General features: G+C 36.2%; 1 protein-coding gene across 1 annotated transcript in view; it reads left to right on the top strand.

The window, feature by feature from the left end:
• Positions 1-23571, top strand: part of EYS (EGF-like photoreceptor maintenance factor) — a 1737133-nt gene that overhangs the window by 581364 nt on the left and 1132198 nt on the right. Inside the window, 1 exon segment of the mRNA XM_077159432.1 lies at positions 7153-7298. Coding sequence (XP_077015547.1) covers positions 7153-7298 — 146 coding nt within the window.

Genomic DNA, 23571 nt, shown 5'->3' with positions numbered 1-23571 from the left:
GATTGAGGGAGAAGGGCTAGAGCATGTATGAAACCAGAGGTAAAGATAGAGGATAAAGAGTGAGATGGGATAACCTAGCAATGCCTAGAGTGGACAATGATGGTGATTAAATGTACAAATAAAAAATATATTTGCAGGAGGAAAAACAAATGAATGTCAACAATGCAAGGTGTTGAAAATGGATGATATACATGAAAAAGTACAATCAATGCAAGCTAGGATTTATAATCAAAAGTAACATTGTAATATGCTTCCACTGAATGTAGCAAAGGCATTATGCCAAAACTAAATATTAACGTGCATGGGGAAGGTTATGGATCCTTTGTGGAATTAAAGGAAATGTCATCATATGGATTTTGGTGGCAAAGGCATGTCTATTTACTTAGATTGGATTGTACTATGTGTATATAAAAACGTTTAAAATGAACAGAAAGAAATAAGTTCTAGAGAAAATATGAAGCATGAGATATACCTATTCACTGTCAGCAGCGGAACTGAGAGAGGCAGTCCTATGAGGGCAGTCTTGTGGTTCCACAGGAGATTGGGGGCGGGGTTGCCATAAGATCCTGTAACCCTGCTGCTCTGTATATACCTGTAGGAGCTGAGTGCAGGAACATGAGTGAACATTTGCACACTGGTGTTTATGGTGGCAGTGTTCTTGATTCACTATGGATGGAGGTGGCCTAAGGATACAATGGCTGGAAAATGGAAGGGGGAACTATGGTGTACATGTGCAATGGACTACTGAGTGGCCACAAAAGTAATGAAGTTATGAGGCATGCAACTAGGTAAATTAAACTTAAGACCCATATGTTGAATGAAAGGTCAGAAAAAAAGACAGATATTTTCATGTTTCACTCATATGAACTAACTATAATATAAAAACTCAGTGAACTGAACTTGAGAGCATGGGTTAACAGTTTGAGACCTTTTGTAAAGGACCCTAGATTGCAAGCTCTTACAGCAGTCACATACTTTACGAGTTGTAACTGCTATCTCTAAGTTCTGAGATACTGAGCTGTTTCTATATAACTTGGTCATTCCCTGAAACTTCGATATTTATATGACACCTGAGATTCAGAGTTAGAGCTCTGAAGCTATGAAAGTCAACATTAGCCCATACAGGAACTGTTTAAAAGTTGAAAAGGGATAAGACGTTGATTACAGATATGAATGGAGCTGATCTGGACAGCACTGAGGTAAATCAGGATACAGGTCTGTGTGAGACCAAAGAAAGAGATGTTTAGTTGGTGCAAACTTCATATTTTGGGTAGTGCATTATCTAATATAATTTGTATGGTCAGTCTAGTTGAATGCCGTAAGTATATGGAATCGTGAATACCCATGTGATCTTGTTGGTTTGTCCAGATTAGTGTGATACTCTGATATATTCCAGAGTACTTTGACTGGTGAATAATGAAATATTTGCAAAATACCCTTAGGGTACTGTAAGAAAGGAGTAAATATCCAACTTCAGAATTTTGAAGAATTTTGGAGAACTATCAGAAATTTGGGGAATTTCTGATATTCTCGCAAGCAGTGGAGACAACAAAATCAATAGGTGGCACACTTGATCTTGGGATTTACCCCTATGAAACTTATTCCTGCAAAGGAAAGTCTTAGCCTACTTAAAATTATGCCTAAGAGTAACCCCCAGAGAACCTCTTTTGTTGCTCAGATGTGTCCTCTCTCTCTACACCAACTCAGCAGGTGAATTCATTGCCCTCCCCCACTATGTGGGACATGACTCCAAGAGGTGTAAATCTCCCTGACAACATGGGACAGGACTCCCAGGATGAGGCAGGATCCAGCATTACAGTATTGAGAAAGCCTTCTTGACAAAAAGGGGCAAGAGAGAAATGAGACAAAATAAATCTCAGTAAATGAGAAATTTTAAACAGAGTCAAGAAGTTATCCTGGAGGTTATTCTAATTGATTATGTAAATATGCCTTTTTAGTTTATGATGTAATAAAGTGGGTGGAGGGAAGTACTTGAAACTCTTGAGTTGTGTTCCAGTAGCCTTGATTCTTGAAGATAATTCTATAATGATGTAACTTTGATAATATGTCTGTGTGATTGTGAAAACCTTGTGTTCTGATGCTCCTTTTATCAAGTGTATAGTCAGATAAATAAAAACAAATATGGATAAAAATAAATAATAAGGGGATAAGGGATAAAATAATTTGGGTAGATTGAAATACTAGTGGTCAATGAGAGGGAGGGGTAAGGGGCACGGGATGTATGAGTTTTTCCTTTTTTCTTTTTCTGGAGTGATGCAAATATTCTAAAAATGATCATGGTGATGAAGACACTACTATGTAATGATATTGTGAGCCACTGATTATATACTATGGATAAACTGTATGTGTGTAAATATTTGCCGATAAAAATAATTAAAAAAAAAGTATTCTTCTCAAGTGCTCATGAATCATTCTCTAGGCTATACCACAAGTTGGGTTATAAAGCAGGTTGCAATAAAATTAAAAAGTTGAAATTATACGAAACACTATCTCTGATCATAATGGAATAAGGCTAGAAATCCATAACAAGCAGAGAACTGGAAAACTCACTCACAAATATTTGGAGGCTAAACAACTCTTAAATAACCCATGGGTCAAGAAATAAATTACAAGAGAAATCAGTAAATGTCTTCAGGAAAATGAAAAAGAACATTGCATATCAAAAATTATGAGACATAGCTAACTAAGGCAGTGCTGAGAGGGAAATTTATTGTCCTAAATGTCTCTATAAAAAGGAAGAAGAAGCTAAAATTGAGTACATAATTTTTACACCTGAAGGAACTAGAAAAAGAGCTGCAAATTAACTCCAATGTGAACAGAAAGAAGGAAATAAAGATTAGAGCAGAAATAAGTGAAATTGAGGAAAAAGAAAAAAATCAACAAAACCAGAAATTGGTTCTTAGAGAAAAGCAATAAAATTGATGGGCCCTTAGCTAGGTTGATAAAGAAAGAGGGTCCAAATAAATAAAATCAGAAATAGGAGGGGGCATTACAACTAACCCTGCAGAAATGAAAGAAAAAATAAAAGTATGCCATATGTTTGTTGACATACATATGAGTAATTGTATGTCAATAAACTTAAACAGCTTATACAAAATGTGGAACTTGCTAGAAATACATGAACAACCAACAGTGACTTGAGAAGAAATAGAAGACTTCAACAATCAAATATATGTAAAAAGATTGAATCAGTCATCAAAATACTCCCAAGAAAGACATGTCTAGGACCAGACATCTACACATGTGAATTCTCCCAAACATTATAGGAAGAATTTTTACTAATCCTGTTAAAAAAAAAAAAAAAAAAAACCTCTTCCAAAAAATTGAAGAGTAGGGAAAACTACTTAAGTCATTCTATGACCCCAAATCACCCTATACCAAAGCCAGACAAAGATACTACAAGAAAATAAATTACAGACCTATATCTTTAATGAATATACATACAAAAATCCTCAGCACAATACTTGCAAATTGAATCCAGCAGCACATTAAAAGAATTATTGATCATGTTCAAGTGGGAGTTATTCTGGGTAAACAAGGGTGGCTCAACATAAGAAAGTAAATTAATGTAATATACAACATCAACAAATCAAAGAGGGGAAACCACATGATCCTCTCAAATGATGCAGAAAAGATATATGACAAATCCAACATGCTTTCTTAATGAAAATAGTTCAAAAGATAGAAATAGAAGGAAATTTCCTCAACATGATAAAGGAATACAGGAAAAGCCTACAGCTAACATTATACTCAATGGTAAAAGAGTTAAAGTTTCCCCACTAAGATCTAGAATGAAACAAGGATGCCCACTGTCCCCACTGTTATTCAACATTGTACTGCAAGTTCTATCTAGAGTATTTAGGAAAGAAAAAGAAATAAAAGACATCCAATTGGAAAGGAAGAAATAAAACTTTCAATGTTTGCAGATGGCATTATCCTGTATGTAGGAAGTCCCCAAAAATCTGCAACAAAACTACTAGAACTAATAAATGAGTTCAGCAAAGTGGCAGCATACCAGATATGTGCAAAAATCAGTAGTTTCTGTGCTAGTAATGGGCAATCTGAGGGAGAAATTAAGAAAAAAATTCCATTTAAAATGACAACCAAAGCATCGAATATGTAGGAATAAATTTAACTAAGAGTGTAAACTACCTATCCACAGAAAATGGCAAAAATTGCTAAAAGAAATCAAAGAAAACCTATATAAATGGAAGGACATACAGTGTTCATGGATTGAAAGACTAAATAAAGCTAACATGTTAATTCCATCCAAAATGATCTACAAGTTCAACATAATGCCAATAAAAATCCTGACAACTCACTTTGAAGAAATAGCAAAATAATCAAATTTATTTGGAAAGGTAGATTGCCCTGAATAGTTAAAAGCATCTCGAGAAAGAAAAATGTCACATATCCTGACTTTAAAGCATATCACAAAGCTACAGTGGTCAAAACAGCATGGTACTCACATAAGGATAGGCATATCAACAAAAGACATTGAATTGAGAGTTCAGAAATAGACCCTCTCACCTATGGACAATTATTTTTTGACATGCCAGCAAGGTCCACTCAACTGGGACAGAACAATTTCTCAAACATATGTTTCTGTGAGTACTTGTTCATCCAAAAGAATGAAAGAGGATTCCTACCTCACACCCTATACAAAAATTAACTCAAAGTGGATCAAAGACTTAAACATTAGAACTAAGACCATAAATTCTTAGAAGAAAACATGAGGAAATATCTTAAATATCTTGTAGTACAAATAAAGCTTTGGACGTAAGTTTTCCTACATCTTGTGCCCAAAGCATGAACAATGAAGGAGAAATAGATAAATGGAGTCTTCTCTAATTGAATATTTCTGTGCATAAAGGGGCTTTATCAGAAAATTAAAAAGTCAATCTAATCAATCATAGAAAATATTCCTAAACCACATATCCAATAAGAGTATAATATCTAGAATATAAAAAGAAATACTAGAATTCAGCAACAAAAATGCGAACAACCCAATTAAAAAATGGGCAAAAGACATGGATAGTCACTTTTCCAAAGAAGAAATACAAATGGCTAAAAAGCACATGAAAGGTGCTCAACTTCACTATCTGCTAGGTATATGCAAAGCAAAACTACAAAGAGATGTCATTTCACACCTACTATAATGGCCATTATCAAAAACAACGAGTAAAACCCTTTTCTGTCACTTTGTCTCACAGTTACCTGAGCTTTCATAGTACTTCAATATGTTTCCACTGGTACCTATTTACTATAATGCTTATATGTATATGTCCCTAACTTCTTAAAAAGCAAGTCCAAACTTTATTTACATTTTATTCAGGTGTATAACTAACTTGTCATTCGATTGTTTCCTGAATGAGTGAAAGAAGGCTATGGAGACATTAGACTTCTAATGGTTATGTTTTCATTGTAATTAATAATTTCATTGTAATTACAAATGACTGAGATTAATTAGAAAGTTTTCTTGTAAAATCAGAATAAAAATCTGTCTCAAAATAATTTCAAGCACACTTGGTGTGGTAGTTAGATTAGTTGTCAACTTGGCCAGGTGAAGGCACCTAGTTCTGTTGCTGTGGACATGAGCCAATGGTAGGTGAATCTCATCTGTTGCTAATTACATCTACAGTCGGCTAGGAGGCGTGTCTGCTGCAATGAGTGACGTTTTGACTTAATTGGCTGGTGCTTAAATGAGAGATTGCAACATAGCACAGCCTAGCAGCTTGGCATTCCTCATCTCAGCACTTGCAGCTCAGCCCAGGCCCTTGGAGATGGAGAAAGAAATCACCCCGGGGAAAGTTGTTGGAACCCAGGGGCCTGGAGAGAAGACCAGTAGAGACCATCCTGTGCCTTCCACGTAAGAAAGAACCTCAGTGGAAAGTTAGTTGCCTTTCCTCTGAAGAACCAACAAAATAAATCCCCTTTTATTAAAAGCCAATCCATCTCTGGTGTGTTGCATTCCGGCAGCTAGCAAACTAGAACACTTGGTAAAAACCTCTTTCTCTAGTCTTCTAAAAGAAAAAAATATGTAGAGCTATTTTTGCAAAGTGTACTTTTCCTTCAGTTTAATTCCATATATGAAAATTGTTTCCATATTTTCATTAATATTTTAATATTTTCATAGGTGTTAAGAAATCAATTTTTGTTTTTGTTTTCATTTTCTTATTGTTTGTTGTTTTTATCATCAATTATTTGGTTGTTACTCATTGATATCATTTTACATACACATAATTAGAACTAACCACAATTCTATCTCAGGAGAATACACTAAGTGGTTTTGTGTCTTTGAGAGAATAGATACAACCTGATTATATGTTGAAATTAAAAGATAAATAAAAACACAGTAAAGAACCTATTCAGTACAATATCCAGGAATAAATTGAAAATGCATTCGGGGTGGTTCTCAATAGCTACCATAGGTTAGATGACAGAGGAAAAGATCAAGAACATGAAGAGAGCAGAGTCTGAATCAATAATAAGAGATCCAGTTGGGAGCAAAGAAGTACTCCAAAATCAGAATCCAAAGGACAAACCTGAATTCAGAAACTCAGAGTCAACAGAGGGTGATGTATAAGAGAAAAGAGAGGACAGGTGAGCATTGAAGTTTCTGTAAACCGCTCTACATGGCAAGGCTTTTTGAGTCATTATTAGATGTCAGGACTGTGAGCCTGATATATAGCTATAAAATAACATCTGATTTCTCTAACAACTTCTAGTATGCTTCTGCTAAAGGGAAAAATAGGTCTTTAATATCAGAAAAAACATCCTTCAATCCATAGGTAGCCATCTTCACATTTCAAAATGCGGTGTTTATACTGCCATAATAATAGAGTACAGTTTGAGAAATAAGCTTAATAGTATTAAACAAGTTGACAGCCATTATTTAATCAAACACATTCATTTATTAATTTCCCACATAAGGGATATTTTAGGGGAAATTTATCTTAGACAATGAGCTAGTCTATATTATTCAAAGATCAAATATTAAATTAAATTTTTATCATTTACTTACATTGATGCAAAATACTCAATTTATATATATGAATGATATATATATATATAAGGAAATGATTTTATTGTTACATGTTTACTTTTTCTCATTTTCCTACTTTTCTCTAGAAATTTATGTCACTGTGAACCTGAGTATTATGAATATTCCTGTGAATTGGATGTGAATGAATTTAAAACTTCATCTTGTTTACACGGAGAAAATTGCGTCATTGGGACTGGTGCACACAGCTGCCTATGTGTACCTGGTCATGCAGGTAAACCTATAACTTATCCTATCCACATTAACATATTGCTGCCTGAAAATAAATGACAACTTCATATCTATACTTCAAAACTCATAATAACCTGCCAGGTACATAAACAGCAGACGTTCCAATAGACTCTTGGTGTTTTGTAAAAAAAATAATCAATAAGAACTAAAATTTTAGGCTATTTTTAAATGCTATTACATATATTGAATATAATACAAAGTATTTAACATTTTTATGATTTCTGTTACACTGAAAATTACTTAAGTATGTTATTATGGTTATAAAAGAAAAAATATTCCAAGGTTTCAGCACCAAAAATAAGAAAGAAAAAATGTTGGTGGACAGCTAATCTAAGAGCAATACTATTATCTCTGTCACACGAATGTAATTTTTAAATATAATATATTTAGCTCTTTAAATTAGACTTGGAGTTACTTTCTTACTATCAATTATCCCACAGCATAAACTCTATTCAAACATAAAAGCAAAATCACCAAGGAATTTATCAAAGATAGAGTCATTAATCCTTTAAAATCTTTGTGAAGTTGCATTTATGAAAAGCAAAATCCAACTTGTTTTGGCCTACAAATATTAATGGTTTGAGTCTTGTAAAGATGTCTCCAAACATAAACTATCAACTTATTAATGTTTGAATTGTACAGTGCTGGGTTCCTGTAGGGTCTTTTCCTGAGAAAAACTAATTAAGTGAATGTACTATGAAGTTCTGCACTGGCAAGAATAAAAAACACTACAATGGAATTGTATGCTATTGGAAAGTAATAATTATAACTAACTAGAAGCATTTCCGGAGTATAAGTGATCAAAAGGTAAGAGAAAGGAAAATAACCTGAATAAACTGTACACAAGAATCTTTCCTAAAAAATCTTGACTGACTTCAGAGAAGGTTACCTTGGTAACAGTTGTTGCATGTACAAAGTCTCAGCTTAAATTAAAAATAAATGCCATTATGTACAGATTTTGGTACAAAATAAGAAGCATTAAACTTTAGTTGTAGTAAAATTGTCTTTATAAATTTAATAGAACCCAAAACATTCTGAATTTTCAGGTCTTCTATTCAATATGATGATATCCAATTAGTAATACCATTTGCCATGAGTTGTTGCTGTTGCTATCACTGCTAACTAGTGTTAAAATAAGAAATGACACGCTGATCTCAATAAGACTGAGAAACACTTGTTGTAAAATTACTTGATACAACACATTGCTCTGAAATTTTAAATTCAACCCAAAGTAGGAAAAGATTTATTTTTCTTTTCACAACTTCTCGGTTTTCATTGCAAATTTATCTGGAAATACGGTGCTTAGCATTGATATCATCTAAGATAGCAAATTTAATTTGATTTAAGATTTTCATGTTTGCCTGTATATTGCTTCAGCTACAAGTAAAAGGAAACTCAAGAAACCATTGGCTTAAATGAATATGGATTAATTTTCTTCACTTCCTGGTGCTCGTTCAGTGGTTTGACAATGCCAGGATGGGTTATGAAATTTTTTGTCTTCACCTCAAGTTGATAGTCTCCTTGATGCATTTGTACCCAGAAAAATACGTTCATTAACTTAATACATTCCTGTGAGCGTGAACCCATCCTATGCAGGACCTTTGAGGCTCCTGCAGTTAAGGTGTGGCCAAATCAATCAGGGTGGGGTCTTAATCCTGTTACCTGAGTTCTTTATAAGCAGAATGGAATTCAGAGAGATAGAGATAAAGACACAGAAGGAGCAGTCAGGAAACCAGAATAGGTTTTGGTACCAGGAGAGTGGGGCACTGCTATTACCAATACCAAAAATGTGGAAATGGCTTTAGAATTGGGTAATGAGTGAGGCTGGAAGAATTGTAAGTGCTTAATGGTAAAAGCCTAGATTGTTTCAAAGAGACTGTTGGTAGAAAGAGGGTGCTAAAGGTGCTTCCAATGAGGTTTTAGAAGGAAATGATGAATGTGTTATTGGAAACTGGAGAAAAGGCCAGTCTTGTTTTAAAGTGGCAGAGAACTTGGCGAAATCAAGTTCTGAAATCAGATGTAAGGAAAAACTTAAAAGTGATGAACTTGGATATTTACTTAAGGCATTTTCTAAGCTAAGGGTGGAGAGTAGAAGCCTGGTTTCTCCTTGTAGCTTCTAGTAAGTAAAATGCAAGAGAAAAGGCAAAGCCAAAAAATGAACTATAAAAGCACAAAGAAACCAGAAATTGATGGTTTGGAAAGTTCTGAGCCTATCCGGAGGGTATGCTCAGAGATTAAAGTCAGAGCAAGCTCCACTGGGCCCTCCCTGAGCTGCTGGAAAGTGAGTCTCTGGAGAACAGGGCTGCACATGAGGGTTTAACTGAATATGGATCCACTCAGCTTTTTCAGTGGAAGTCAGGAATAGAAATGCAATTACACAAGAAGGAGAAATGGAAAGTTCTATAGTCTGGTTGTTGGACACCAGTGCACTGTATGCAAAGCCTGTGAGGTTTTGACAAAATTTGTAAGGGGAGAACCACTTCCAGCCTGAGCCAAAGGGACAAATTGAAGGAAGAATGACTTCTAGAGTGGAACCATGAAATCCAAGGTCTAGACTGAAGATATCTCCTCAGGCTAAGAGAGAAGGCCCATCCGAGTGTGTGGCAAGTGCAGGTCCACCCTGGGACTTGCAGGCAGAACTTCTGTTCCATTGTTCAGGGTGAGTGCTACCATCCCAGTGCTCAGAGATGGTCAGCCCTGTGCCCCAGGAGGTGTGGAGAATCTATCTGCCATCCAATGCTTAGAGAATCGAAGCCTGTGTCCTGGTGTTCATGGAGAGCATGGCAGACATCCCAATGCTTGGAGAAGGTAGTGCATTCATCCCAATGTTATGGGAGTTCATGGCCACTTCACAAGCAGTTAGACCATATTGGACTGCAGTTCCATCAGGGCTAAAAGACAAGATACCAATCCATAAATGACCCTCATACCTTTAAATGTAATGGAGTTTGTCCTGCTGGGTTTCAGAATTGTTTGGGACCCACGGCCCCTGTTTTCCTTCCAATTTCTCCCTTATGGAATTGGAATGTTTATCCTATGCCTGTCCCTCCATTGGATATTGGAAGTAAACAACTTATTTTCTAGATTTCATAAGTCTTTAGACAGAGGAGAATTGTGCCCACGAACAGACCACCCCCCAAAATGACTGTGATGCAACTTCATACTTAGCATTGTTTCTGAAATGACTTAAAGCTTTTGGGATGTTGTGGTAGAATAAATGTATTTTGTAGAAAGAACATGTTGTTTGGGGGTCCAGAGGGCAGATTCTGGTGGTTTGGAGCTAGGTACCCAAGAAAACATGGTCTTAATCTATTCCTGTGGACATTTTAATGAAGTTATTTCATTTCAGATGTGGCCCAACTCAATCAGTATGGCTCCTAATCCTACTACTGGAGTCCTTTAAAGCAGAATGAAATGTAGATAGAGAGAAAACCACAGAGGGAACAGTCAGAAGCTGAAGTCAACAGAATCCAGAAGAGATGGGAGAGGCCAAGAAAGCCTGCCTGTTCATTGTCATTTGACACTGACAGAAGCCCTAGAATCACATAGTTTTCTGGGAGGAAATATCTCCTTGATAATGCCTTGATTTTGGACTTCTCCCAAGCTCAAAATCATAAGCCCAAAATTTCCATTAGTGAAATCAACTCATTGAGTGATATTTGCTTTAGCAATGAGGAAAGCAATGCATGTAGTTTCTCTATTGCTGCTGTACTTCTAGGTCTCATGTCTACAGAGAAAATTGGGAAAGAGTGATGCCAATTCCAACCCTTTATATCAGGAAACATCTTCCCACAATACCAATAGCTGCTTTCTGCTGATATCTCATTGACCAGAACTAGGCCATATAGCCATCTTTAGTTGTAGTGGAACTGAAAAATTCATCATGTATCTCTTTTCAGCATTTTAAAGTTGAATATGATAAGAAAAGATTGAATTAGCAACGTCTGCTAGATTTTGGTTTTATACCAAGAAATGTTTATGCTTGGACATTCAAAAAGAGGTTATTCTCAAGGGTGTTACATAAACCTGTTTTCCCTCTAAATACTCTTCTGACATATAAATTGACCTTCTCTGTATACTGGACATATAAAAATTTATGTTATTCTCAGAATCTTCTAGCACTTATTTTATCTTAACCTGAACTGGAAATCTTTCTTCTCAAATGCTCTTAAAGCTCAAGGATTTGTGTAAGTATGTTAAATCTGTTCATTTCTCTTCTATTCCACTTCCAGGAAATCATGAACTTGTTCATACGGTTTTACTTAGAGAATCTTAGGTTTTAAAACAAAAAGACATTACACTTTTTGCATATTTTGAAGATCACATCTAATGGTGACAGAACAAGACACAATTTTTCCATTCCAGTTTTATTTCTACTCTAATTTTACTTCACCAGAAAAATTAAAATTTGAGTAGAATAATATTAAATGACATAGAAGAAAGAGCAAATTATGTTAAATTAAATGCAATATTAAATGTGTCAATTTGGTAACCAAATATAATATTTGCAAAATTTAGAGTTGCTTATATCTGTTAATTTAATTCAGTTATTAAGGGTATATATTTTTCCAATTTCTATGCCCAAGATATCTCATGATCCTGTCTTCTCTAAATCAATATGAAAAATAAATTCAATAATACATGTGAACATATATTCATTTATTAACTCAGTAATCCTCCACTCTGTCATATATTTGGTTAGATGTTGGTGCTTCATGATGAACAAGAATGACATGATTCCTATCCTAAAGAAGATTTCTCATAGCTAAAATGAAAGACAGACAATACAGTGATATTTCTTTTTTGTGTGTATCTTGTTATTCACACCGCATAAAATACCCCACTTCTATCTCTAACTAGTACTGACACTCAAAACTTATATGATCCTTACAACAGGAAGCTTTTCCTAGACTTTAGCTTTTCCTGTTATTTTCTTTCATAGGGCTCCTTTTCCTCACTGCACTTATCAAAGTTTTTTGGAATTCCAAATTAATTATCAGTCCATCTAAGGAGTTTCTGGATCTCTGTCTTACTTAGCATTTATCTCTAAGTTTAGTCTATACCACTATAACTTGGCTATATTTCAAGAAAATATAATGTACTAAAATAGAATACAAAAATGATTAATTGAATAGAAAATAGAGGTTTAAGAACTAGAAAATTTCAATCTCACAATCACACATTACCTTTCTGGAAGACTTTTAAAACTATGACTTCATGTTTGTTTGATTTTGTAATTGTGAGTCTGTAATCATAGAAGTTAACAATCTGGCAAATATTTGATTACATTTATCTTTACATCAATGGTAATCATCTTCCTGTGTCAAGAACAGTAGTATTATTTGTGGGTTTTTTTTTTTTTTTTTTTTACTATTCCATGTCTTTTTAATGGAAGCAAGTATTACAAAAATCCACATTTAATTTCAATTCACTTACTTTGGGGGCTGTTTTTACACTATTCTCAAAGCAATATATATTTAAATTCCTTACTGCTTAAATGTAAGACTTCTTGAAATTTATCGACTACTTGGGAAAATAGACAATAAGAAAATAAACAACTAAAATCAAGTATCCCAGATCACATAAATTGTCTTTAAAAATTATACAGGGTAGGAGTTGTGGAAAATGTTAATATCAGAAGGTAGTGAGATATAATTTAAATAGAGTAGTCATGTGAAACAAAATTGAGTTGATTTGATATTGAGATGCAGATTAGATATCCAACTGGAGAAGTGGAATGCACAGTTGGCTATATGAGGTAGCCTGCAATGGAGATATAAATTTGGGAGACTTTGGACATAAAACCATGACACTGGACAGGATCACAAAGGGTGTAAGTGAAGACAGAGAAGGGAGAAGGACTGAGGAATGAGAACTATGGTACTGCAATTTGTAAGGGTCAAGGTGAGGAGGAAGAAATAGCAAAGGAAATTGAAAAGAGCAGTGAGTAATACAGGAGGAAAATCAAGTGAAGATGAAGTTCTGAAAGCCAAATAAATTCAAGGAGAGGGAGTGATCAACAGCACAAAATGCTGTTATTACATCAAGTGAAATAAAGATTAAGGGTTAAACAAGGGTTAAGAGAATGGAGTTAGCAATATCACTGGTGACATTGTTAAGAAAGCAGTTTTGCTGGAGTAGAGAATACAAAAGTCTATATGATAGTGGTTTTAAGAGGTAATGTGAGAAAATATAATTGATGAAAGTGAGTATACACAATTTATTATTGGTAGATTTATTTCTCTTAAATAAGGAAGTGAGATGGAGCAGTAAAGAATGCAGTGAGATTAGAAATAAAAGTTATTTTTAAATTATTTACATGTTTAATAAATGGTTTTAAGTATTGTGTAGAGAAAGGATTGGAGAACTTGAATAGAAATGCAATAGAGACAAATAAAGAGACTTTGAAAGTAGCTTAGCGATAGATTATGCTGAATTATATTAGGACTACCCAGTTAAAATGGTGAGAAATGCCCATTCCTAGCATATCATATAAGCTCAATTAATATTCACGAATGGATGGGCCTTGCATAAAATATAAATATTAAAATATGTTACTGAGTAAATAATAGCTTTTATTAATCACTGTTTAATCAAATTATATCTCTATTATTTTGATGAAAAAAACTTTAACTCCCTTTTATTGATTTTTTGGTCTGTGAAATACTTTTTATTTCCTTTTACTTTGGGGCCTATGATGGTTTGGAGCCATGCATCTTAAAAAACATGTTCTTACACTAAATGCATTCCTGTGGTTGTGAACCCTTGCCTTGTGAATAGAACCTTTTGATGTGGTTATTACAGTTAAGATGTGGCCCAGCTAAATTATTAGGATGGATTTTAATCCTATTAACTGAAGGTCTTATAGGAAGGACATAGGGTGATAGCCACAAGAAACAACCAGAAGATCAAAATCAACAGAACTCAGAGCAAAAAAGAGAAACCATCACCATCACTCAGCCCCAGGATGGCATCATCTTCTGGGAGAAAGCTTTGCCTTGATAACACCTTGATTTAGCACTTCTCCAAACTTCAAAACCATATGCCAGTACATTCCCTTTATTTGAGCCAATCCGTTGTCTATTACTTTGCTTTGGCAACTAAGAAACCAAAACAGATCCTCATATACAAACGTTCACTAAGCACACACTCTGTTCATAATTGATTAAAGGGAAAGTCACTTGAGGATTAATGATTCTTTGAGCGTCTTCTTTCTCTCTAAATTCAAATTTGGCTGACCTATTTTCCGAGGGAAACTTGAATTTTGAACTCAGAAGATTATCCTTATTTTCTGGTTAACTCCAATTTAGGACACATATATTGAAAGAAATGAGGTTTCTTCTTAATTTCAAAGAGCTTCATTGGAAGTTTACAAAATAACGGCTGGCATGGCATTGCAAAGAGAAACATTTCCCACCTGGTTTGATACAGGTATGAGAACTTGTGTGAACTTACTATGCAATAATTGGGGAGGTTAATATATGTCGCTGTGTATAATCAATTCTGAATCTATTGCTGTAAGGTCCAGTCTGTCAAGGAGTGTTAAACTGCTTTCTGTAAGGGTTGGAGGACTGATTTGTCATAGTTCAACTAGAAAGCTGTGACTACAATAAATAATGTATTCATATGTCTCACTCTCTAATCTATCACAATATTTATCTCCATATCTATATCTGTATCTACCTATGAAATAGGTTCTATATTAATCTGTATCTCTATTATCTATTTCATCTACATCTATATTTCTATCCATCTATTTATGAAGGAGATCCTATCTTAATGTAATATGTAGCAGAGGATATTAATTGTAATGAGGAAAATTCTGAAGGAAAATGAATATAGTTGGAGAAGTAAATTTAAGTAGAGCACTCAGAGAAGCCATGGGAAATTGGTTTGTGTTAAGATTGAGATGCCATTTTAAATATACACTTGCAATATATTTATAGATAAAGAGGAAGCTAAGGGGCAGTGCTTCCCTCAGGGCTGCAGGCAACAGTTAGCTGAAGGGCTGCATTTGACCTCGTCAGGAGAAATCAACCTTCAGAGTAAATTCATCAAAATAATCAGATGCCTGGACATCAGCAAAACATTACAGGCCATATTAAGAACAGGAAGGTATGGCAAGTCAAGGGAAGAAATTAAAACTTTGGAGGAGATACAGAATTTGGGACAACTAATCAGAGATGTTCAAAGAAATCTGCTAAATCAGTTCAAAAAGATGAAGGAAAATGTCATTACTGATATAAAGGATGTTAAGACCATCTGTAAGCATTAAGAAGAATTTTGGCTGTCTCTTTTTTCTTCCTAAAGTAATGAAAATGTTTGAAAATTGATTGGGGTGATGAACACACTATGTGATGATGCTGTGAACCACTGATTGCATACTCTGGATGAATGCGTGAATAAATCTAAATAAAATTACAATGAAAGAAAAAATAAGAATTTGAGAGTATAAAGAGAAACAACAGAAACCATGGGGATGGAAGATCCAATAAAAGTGATAAAAAAAAGACGCCCCGCAGCAGCGGACCCACTCACCCACCTCTCCCCTCTTTTGTCCGCCGGCCGCTGCGTGTCGCCCACGCCCCGCAGCAGCGGACCCGCCCGCCCTCCTCTCCCCTCTTCCGCCTTCACCGGCTCCTCCACCACCAGCCTCGACAGCCTTGCCACCCTCACCTTTCCTCCTCCAGAACAGCTACTGGGGGAGTGGAGATAATACAGAGCAGCTCCCGGAGCCACAAGGGAAATCAAAGGGATGGCGTACCCCATCCTGGAACGGCTGACTATCTGGGAGAACCAGCTCCGGTGAGATCACCAAGGGGCACGGGCTTTCCTGGGTGGGATGGCAAGCGACCGGAGTCCCTCCCTTCCACCTTCCCAGGCCAGCTGGCAGAATTGGGCAGGCGGTCCCCTTAGGCCGCGGCGGCTGGTGCCCCCACCATGCGAGGCCCTCTGGACCAACTGAGAGAGTTGGGTCGGAAATCCCCAGACTGCGGAGAACAGTGACTGGGGGATCCCTTCCAAACACGTGACTCCCCCGTCTGGCTGGGAACAGTGCACTCTCCCGGGCTGTGACAGCGGGCGCCCTCCCGCCACGCTTGGCGCCCCGGGCTGACTAGCTAATTCGGCCGGACGCTCTCCCGTGCTGCGGCGGCCGGCGACCCTCCCCGCATTCGGAACCCCAGGCCGGCTGGCACTCTTCCAAGACGCTTCGGCTGCCGAACCTCCCCTACGGCGAGAATTTTCCAGAGTTAAAGGACCCACAGCAACTTTCACTGGTGGAACCCGTAGACAAACGTGTGCCACGAGCGCCACCTACTGGGCAGGATAAGAAAAACAGAACCCAGAGATTGCACAGAAAAATCTTTCAACCTGTGGGGTCGAACACCCAGGGAAATCTGACTAAATGCCCAGACGCCAGCAGAAGATAACCGATCACACTCAGAAAATTGAACATATGGCCCAGTCAAACGAAGAAACCAATAGTTCAAATGAGATACAGGAGCTGAAACAACTAATGCTGAATATACGAACAGAAATGGAAAACCTCTTCAAAAACGAAATCGATAAATTGAGGGAGGACATGAAGAAGACATGGGCTGAACATAAAGAAGAAATAGAAAAACTGAAAAAACAAATCACAGAACTTATGGAAGTGAAAGATAAAGTAGAAAAGATGGAAAAAACAATGGATACCTACAATGACAGATTTAAAGAGACAGAAGATAGAATTAGTGATTTGGAGGATGAAACATCTGAATTCCAAAATGAAACAGAAACTATCCGGAAAAGAATGGAAAAATTTGAACAAGGTATCAGGGAACTCAAGGACAATGTGAACCGTACAAATATACGTGTAGTGGGTGTCCCAGAAGGAGAAGAGAAGGGAAAAGGAGGAGAAAAACTAATGGAAGAAATTATCACTGAAAATTTCCCAACTCTTATGAAAGACTTAAAATTACAGATCCAAGAAGTGCAGCGCACCCCAAAGAGATTAGACACAAATAGGCATTCCCCAAGACACTTACTAGTTAGAATGTCAGAGGTCAAAGAGAAAGAGAAGATCTTGAAAGCAGCGAGAGAGGCAATCCATCACATACAAGGGAAACCCAATAAGACTATGTGTAGATTTCTCAGCAGAAACCATGGAAGCTAGAAGACAGTGGGATGATATATTTAAATTACTAAAAGAGAAAAACTGCCAGCCAAGGCTCCTATATCCAGCAAAATTGTCCTTCAAAAATGAGGGAGAAATTAAAACATTCTCAGACAAAAAGTCACTGAGAGAATTTGTGACCAAGAGACCAGCTCTGCAAGAAATACTAAAGGAAGCACTAGAGTCAGATACAAAAAGACAGAAGAGAGAGGCATGGAGAAAAGTGTAGAAAGAAGGAAAGTCAGATATGATATATATAATACAAAAGGCAAAATGGTAGAGGAAAATATTATCCAAACAGTAATAACTCTAAATGTCAATGGACTGAATTCCCCAATCAAAAGACATAGACTGGCAGAATGGATTAAAAAACAGGATCCTTCTATATGCTGTCTACAGGAAACACATCTTAGACCCAAAGATAAATATAGGTTGAAAGTGAGAGGTTGGGAAAAGATATTTCATGCAAATAACAACCAGAAAAGAGCAGGAGTGGCTATACTAATATCCAACAAATTAGACTTCAAATGTAAAACAGTTAAAAGAGACAAAGAAGGACACTATATACTATTAAAAGGAACAATTAAGCAAGAAGACATAACAATCATAAATATTTACGCACCGAACCAGAATGCCCCAAAATACGTGAGGAATACACTGCAAACACTGAAAAGGGAAATAGGCTCATATACCATAATAGTTGGAGACTTCAACTCACCACTCTCATCAATGGACAGAACATCTAGACAGAGGATCAAGAAAGAAATAGAGAATCTGAATATTACTATAAATGAGCTTGACTTAACAGACATTTATAGGACATTACATCCCACAACAGCAGGATACACCTTTTTTCAAGTGCTCATGGATCATTCTCAAAGATAGACCATATGCTGGGTCACAAAGCAAGTCTTAACAAATTGAAAAAGATTGAAATCATACACAACACTTTCTCGGACCATAAAGGAATGAAGTTGGAAATCAATAATAGGCGGAGTGCCAGAAAATTCATAAATACATGGAGGCTCAACAACACACTCTTAAACAACAAGTGGGTCAAAGAAGAAATTGCAAGAGAAATTAGTAAATACCTAGAGGCAAATGAAAATGAAGACACAACATATCAAAACTTATGGGACGTAGCAAAGGCAGTGCTAAGAGGGAAATTTATTGCCCTAAATGCCTTTATCAGAAAAGAAGAAAAGGCAAAAATGCAGGAATTAACTGTCCACTTGGAAGAACTGGAGAAAGAACAGCAAACTAATCCCAAAGCAAGCAAAAGGAAAGAAATAACAAAGATTCGAGCAGAAATAAATGAAATTGAAAACATGAAAACAATAGAGAAAATCAATAAGACCAGAAGTTGGTTCTATGAGAAAATCAACAAGATTGATGGGCCCTTAGCAAGATTGACAAAAAGAAGAAGAGAGAGGATGCAAATAAATAAGATTAGAAATGGAAGAGGAGACATAACTACTGACCTCACAGAAATAAAGGAGGTAATAACAGGATACTATGAACAACTTTACGCTAATAAATACAACAATTTAGATGAAATGGACAGGTTCCTGAAAAGACATGAACAACCAACTTTGACTCAAGAAGAAATAGATGACCTCAACAAACCAATCACAAGTAAAGAGATTGAATTAGTTATTCAAAAGCTCCCTAAAAAGAAAAGTCCAGGACCAGACGGCTTCACATGTGAATTCTATCAAACATTCCAGAAAGAATTAGTACCTACTCTCCTCAAACTCTTCAACATAATCGAAGTGGAGGGAAAACTACCTAATTCATTCTATGAAGCCAACATCACCCTCATACCAAAACCAGGCAAAGATATTACAAAGAAAGAAAACTACAGACCAATCTCTCTAATGAATACAGATGCAAAAATCCTCAATAAAATTCTAGCAAATCGTATCCAACAACACATTAAAAGAATTATACATCATGACCAAGTAGGATTCATCCCAGGTATGCAAGGATGGTTCAACATAAGAAAATCAATTAATGTAATACACCATATCAACAAATCAAAGCAGAAAAATCACATGATCATCTCAATTGATGCAGAGAAGGCATTTGACAAGATTAAACATCCTTTCCTGCTGAAAACACTTCAAAAGATAGGAATACAAGGGAACTTCCTTAAAATGATAGAGGGAATATATGAAAAACCCACAGCTAATATCATCCTCAATGGGGAAAAATTGAAAACTTTCCCCCTAAGATCAGGAACAAGACAAGGATGTCCACTATCACCACTATCATTCAACATTGTGTTGGAAGTTCTAGCCAGAGCAATTAGGCAAGAAAAAGAAATACAAGGCATCAAAATTGGAAAGGAAGAAGTAAAACTATCACTGTTTGCAGACGATATGATACTATACATAGAAAACCCAGAAAAATCCACAACAAAATTACTAGAGCTAATAAATGAGTACAGCAAAGTAGCAGGCTACAAGATCAACATTCAAAAATCTGTAGCTTTTCTATACACTAGTAATGAACAAGCTGAGGCAGAAATCAAGAAACGAATCCCATTTACAATCGCAACTAAAAGAATAAAATACCTAGGAATAAATTTAACCAAAGAGACAAAAACCTATATAAAGAAAACTACAAAAAACTGCTAAAAGAAATCACAGAAGACCTAAATAGATGGAAGGGCATACCGAGTTCATGGATTGGAAGACTAAATATAATTAAGATGTCAATCCTACCTAAACTCATCTACAGATTCAATGCAATACCAATCAAAATCCCAACAACTTATTTTTCAGAATTAGAAAAACCAATAAGCAAATTTATCTGGAAGGGCAGAGTGCCCCGAACAGCTAAAAACATCTTGAGGAAAAAAAATGAAGCTGGAGGTCTAGCGATGCCGGACTTTAAGCATATTATGAAGCCACAGTTGTCAAAACAGCATGGTATTGGCATAAAGATAGATATATCGACCAATGGAATCGAATAGAGTGCTCAGATATAGACCCGCTCATCTATGGACATCTGATCTTTGATAAGGCAGTCAAGCCAACTCACCTGGGACAGAACAGTCTCTTCAATAAATGGTGCCTAGAGAACTGGATATCCATAAGTAAAAGAATGAAAGAAGACCCATATCTCACACCTTATACAAAAATTAACTCAAAATGGATCAAAGATCTAAACATTAGGTCTAAGACCATAAAACAGTTAGAGGAAAATGTAGGGAGATATCTTACGAATCTTACAACTGGAGGCGGTTTTATGGACCTTAAACCTAAAGCAAGAGCACTGAAGAAAGAAATAAATAAATGGGAGCTCCTCAAAATTAAACACTTTTGTGCATCAAAGAACTTCATCAAGAAAGTAGAAAGACAGCCTACACAATGGGAGACAATATTTGGAAACGACATATCAGATAAAGGTCTAGTATCCAGAATTTATAAAGAGATTGTTCAACTCAACAACAAAAAGACAGCCAACCCAATTACAAAATGGGAAAAAGACTTGAACAGACACCTACCAGAAGAAGAAATACGGATGGCCAAGAGGCACATGAAGAGATGCTCAATGTCCCTGGCCATTAGAGAAATGCAAATCAAAACCACAATGAGATATCATCTCACACCCACCAGAATGGCCATTATCAACAAAACAGAAAATGACAAGTGCTGGAGAGGATGCGGAGAAAGAGGCACACTTATCCACTGTTGGTGGGAATGTCAAAGGGTGCAACCACTGTGGAAGGCAGTTTGGCGGTTCCTCAAAAAGCTGAATATAGAATTGCCATACAACCCAGCAATACCATTGCTAGGTATCTACTCAAAGGACTTAAGGGCAAAGACACAAACGGACATTTGCACACCAATGTTTATAGCAGTGTTATTTACTGCGGGGATAGCTTCAGCCGGTTGCGCAGCCGGGCGGTTTCGGCTCCAGACTTCGGGTGGTTCGGGGGGCGAGCTCGCTGGGATATAACCTGTGGTAAGCCGGGCCTGCTCGCCTAGTGCGGCGAGGGGTCTAAAGGACTTGAGCCAGAGGCCAATTAATCAGTACAAAGCGTCTTTATTGTTACATGGGACAAGCTTAGGTACCGAAGCGGCTCAAGTGCGCTAAAGACCCTGAGGCTCCAGGGAGCTCAGGTTATATACAGTTACACAAGGGGAGGAGTAGGGGAGAGGGTAGGGGGTTCGAAGAGCCAATTACACAAGCTAAAAGGTAGTTGCTAGGCAAGGGCGGCAGAAGATAGCTAGAGGCAAGGACAGAATAACAAGAAGGCTTGTAGTTTTGAGATAAGCTACTGAGATGGGAGGTTACTGACGAGGGGGGGAAGGGAGAACAGTGAGTTAGGCTACAGACATGAGAGACAGGGAGAGAAGGTAGAAATGATTGACAATTTTTGAGTATGACTAGGCTCCAATCCCTGAGAAATATGCCACAATTTACAATTGCAAAGAGATGGAAACAGCCAAAATGTCCATCAACAGAAGAATGGCTAAACAAACTGTGGTATATACATACGATGGCATATTATGCAGCTTTAAGACAAGATAAACTTATGAACCATGTAATAACATGGATGGACCTAGAGAACATTATGCTGAGTGAATCCAGCCAAAAACTAAAGGACAAATACTGTATGGTCCCACTGATGTGAACGGACATTCGAGAATAAACTTGAAATATGTCATTGGTAACAGAGTTCAGCAGGAGTTAGAAACAGGGTAAGACAATGGGTAATTGAAGCTGAAGGGATACAGACTGTGCAATAGGACTAGATACAAAAACTCAAAAATGAACAGCACAATAATACCTAATTGTAAAGTAATCATGTTAAAACACTGAATGAAGCTGCATCTGAGCTATAGGTTTTTTTTTGTTTTTGTTTGCTTGCTTGTTTGTTTGTTTGTTGTTGTTTTTTACTATTATTACTACTTTTATTTCTTTTCTTTATATTACCATTTTATATCTTTTTCTGTTGTGTTGCTAGTTCCTCTAAACCGATGCAAATGTACTAAGAAATGATGATCATGCATCTATGTGATGATGTTAAGAATTACTGAGTGCATATGTAGAATGGTATGATTTCTAAATGTTGTGTTAATTTCTTTTTTTTTTCTTTCCGTTAATAAAAAAATAAAAAATAAAAAAAAAAACTAAAAAAAAAAAAAGTTAGCACTTTATTTACACAAATGTTTAAATACATCTTCTTGTAGAAAGTACAAAGACTTTTTTATTTTTTATTTTCTTTTTAATACAAAGACTTTTAAAAGCTACTGTATGTCTATTTTAAGTAAATGAAAAAGACTATTAGAAAATGTAAATGTTATGACAGATTATGTGCATATTGCATTTAACCCCAACTTTCTCCTCAAAGAATACACTTCCATCTGTAACATTTTATCCTCATGAGGATAAACACTAAAGCAATGAAGATAGGCGACTTCTTTAGATTACAGAAATTATTGATTTTCATTGCTATGAGATTCATCATCTCTAAAACAAGGAAAAATGGTGAGAAATGCAGAAACATTGAAATTTTCAAGAGAATGGATTTAATCCTATTGGCAAAGCAATAGCTAAAGGTATCCTTATACAGTACAATCGAAAGTAACAAGAAGGATGGAGTTGAGTTAAAATGATGGAAATGGAAATCTGCCTTCTGAGTTTCCCTATTCTCTTTCACCATCAATTATTTTAGCAAGTAAAGGAAAATGTAAGTGGGGAGGGAGAAATATGGAGATCAAAAGGAACATTCTACAATCACTACCATCCTTATGACCAGAGGACTTCTCTAGTGGCGGTTATGGAGCAGCTGAAACCACAAGACCATGGGCAACATCATTTTGTTAACACACAGCAATTCCTGTCCTAGTGTAACTAAGTCCATGGTGCCTTGTTTCATCTCTAGTAATTCTGGACATTCCCTTAATAGTTTACCCTCTCTTCAAAGTGTAAACTCCTTCCTTTTATCTGCCCACCTACCTAAGTTGAATAATGAATAATTTTAAAAACTTCAAAAAAAAAAAAAAAAGTGATAAAAAAGAAAAAAAGACTAGAGGCATACGACAACAGATTTGAATAGGCAGAATCATGAATCAGCAAAAAAGGA

Source organism: Tamandua tetradactyla, chromosome 5 (genome assembly GCF_023851605.1).
Source record: "Tamandua tetradactyla isolate mTamTet1 chromosome 5, mTamTet1.pri, whole genome shotgun sequence".
In the NCBI taxonomy this organism is placed as follows: domain Eukaryota; kingdom Metazoa; phylum Chordata; class Mammalia; order Pilosa; family Myrmecophagidae; genus Tamandua; species Tamandua tetradactyla.
Note: the sequence above shows the minus strand (reverse complement) of the source record. Positions and strands in the feature narration are given on the sequence as shown.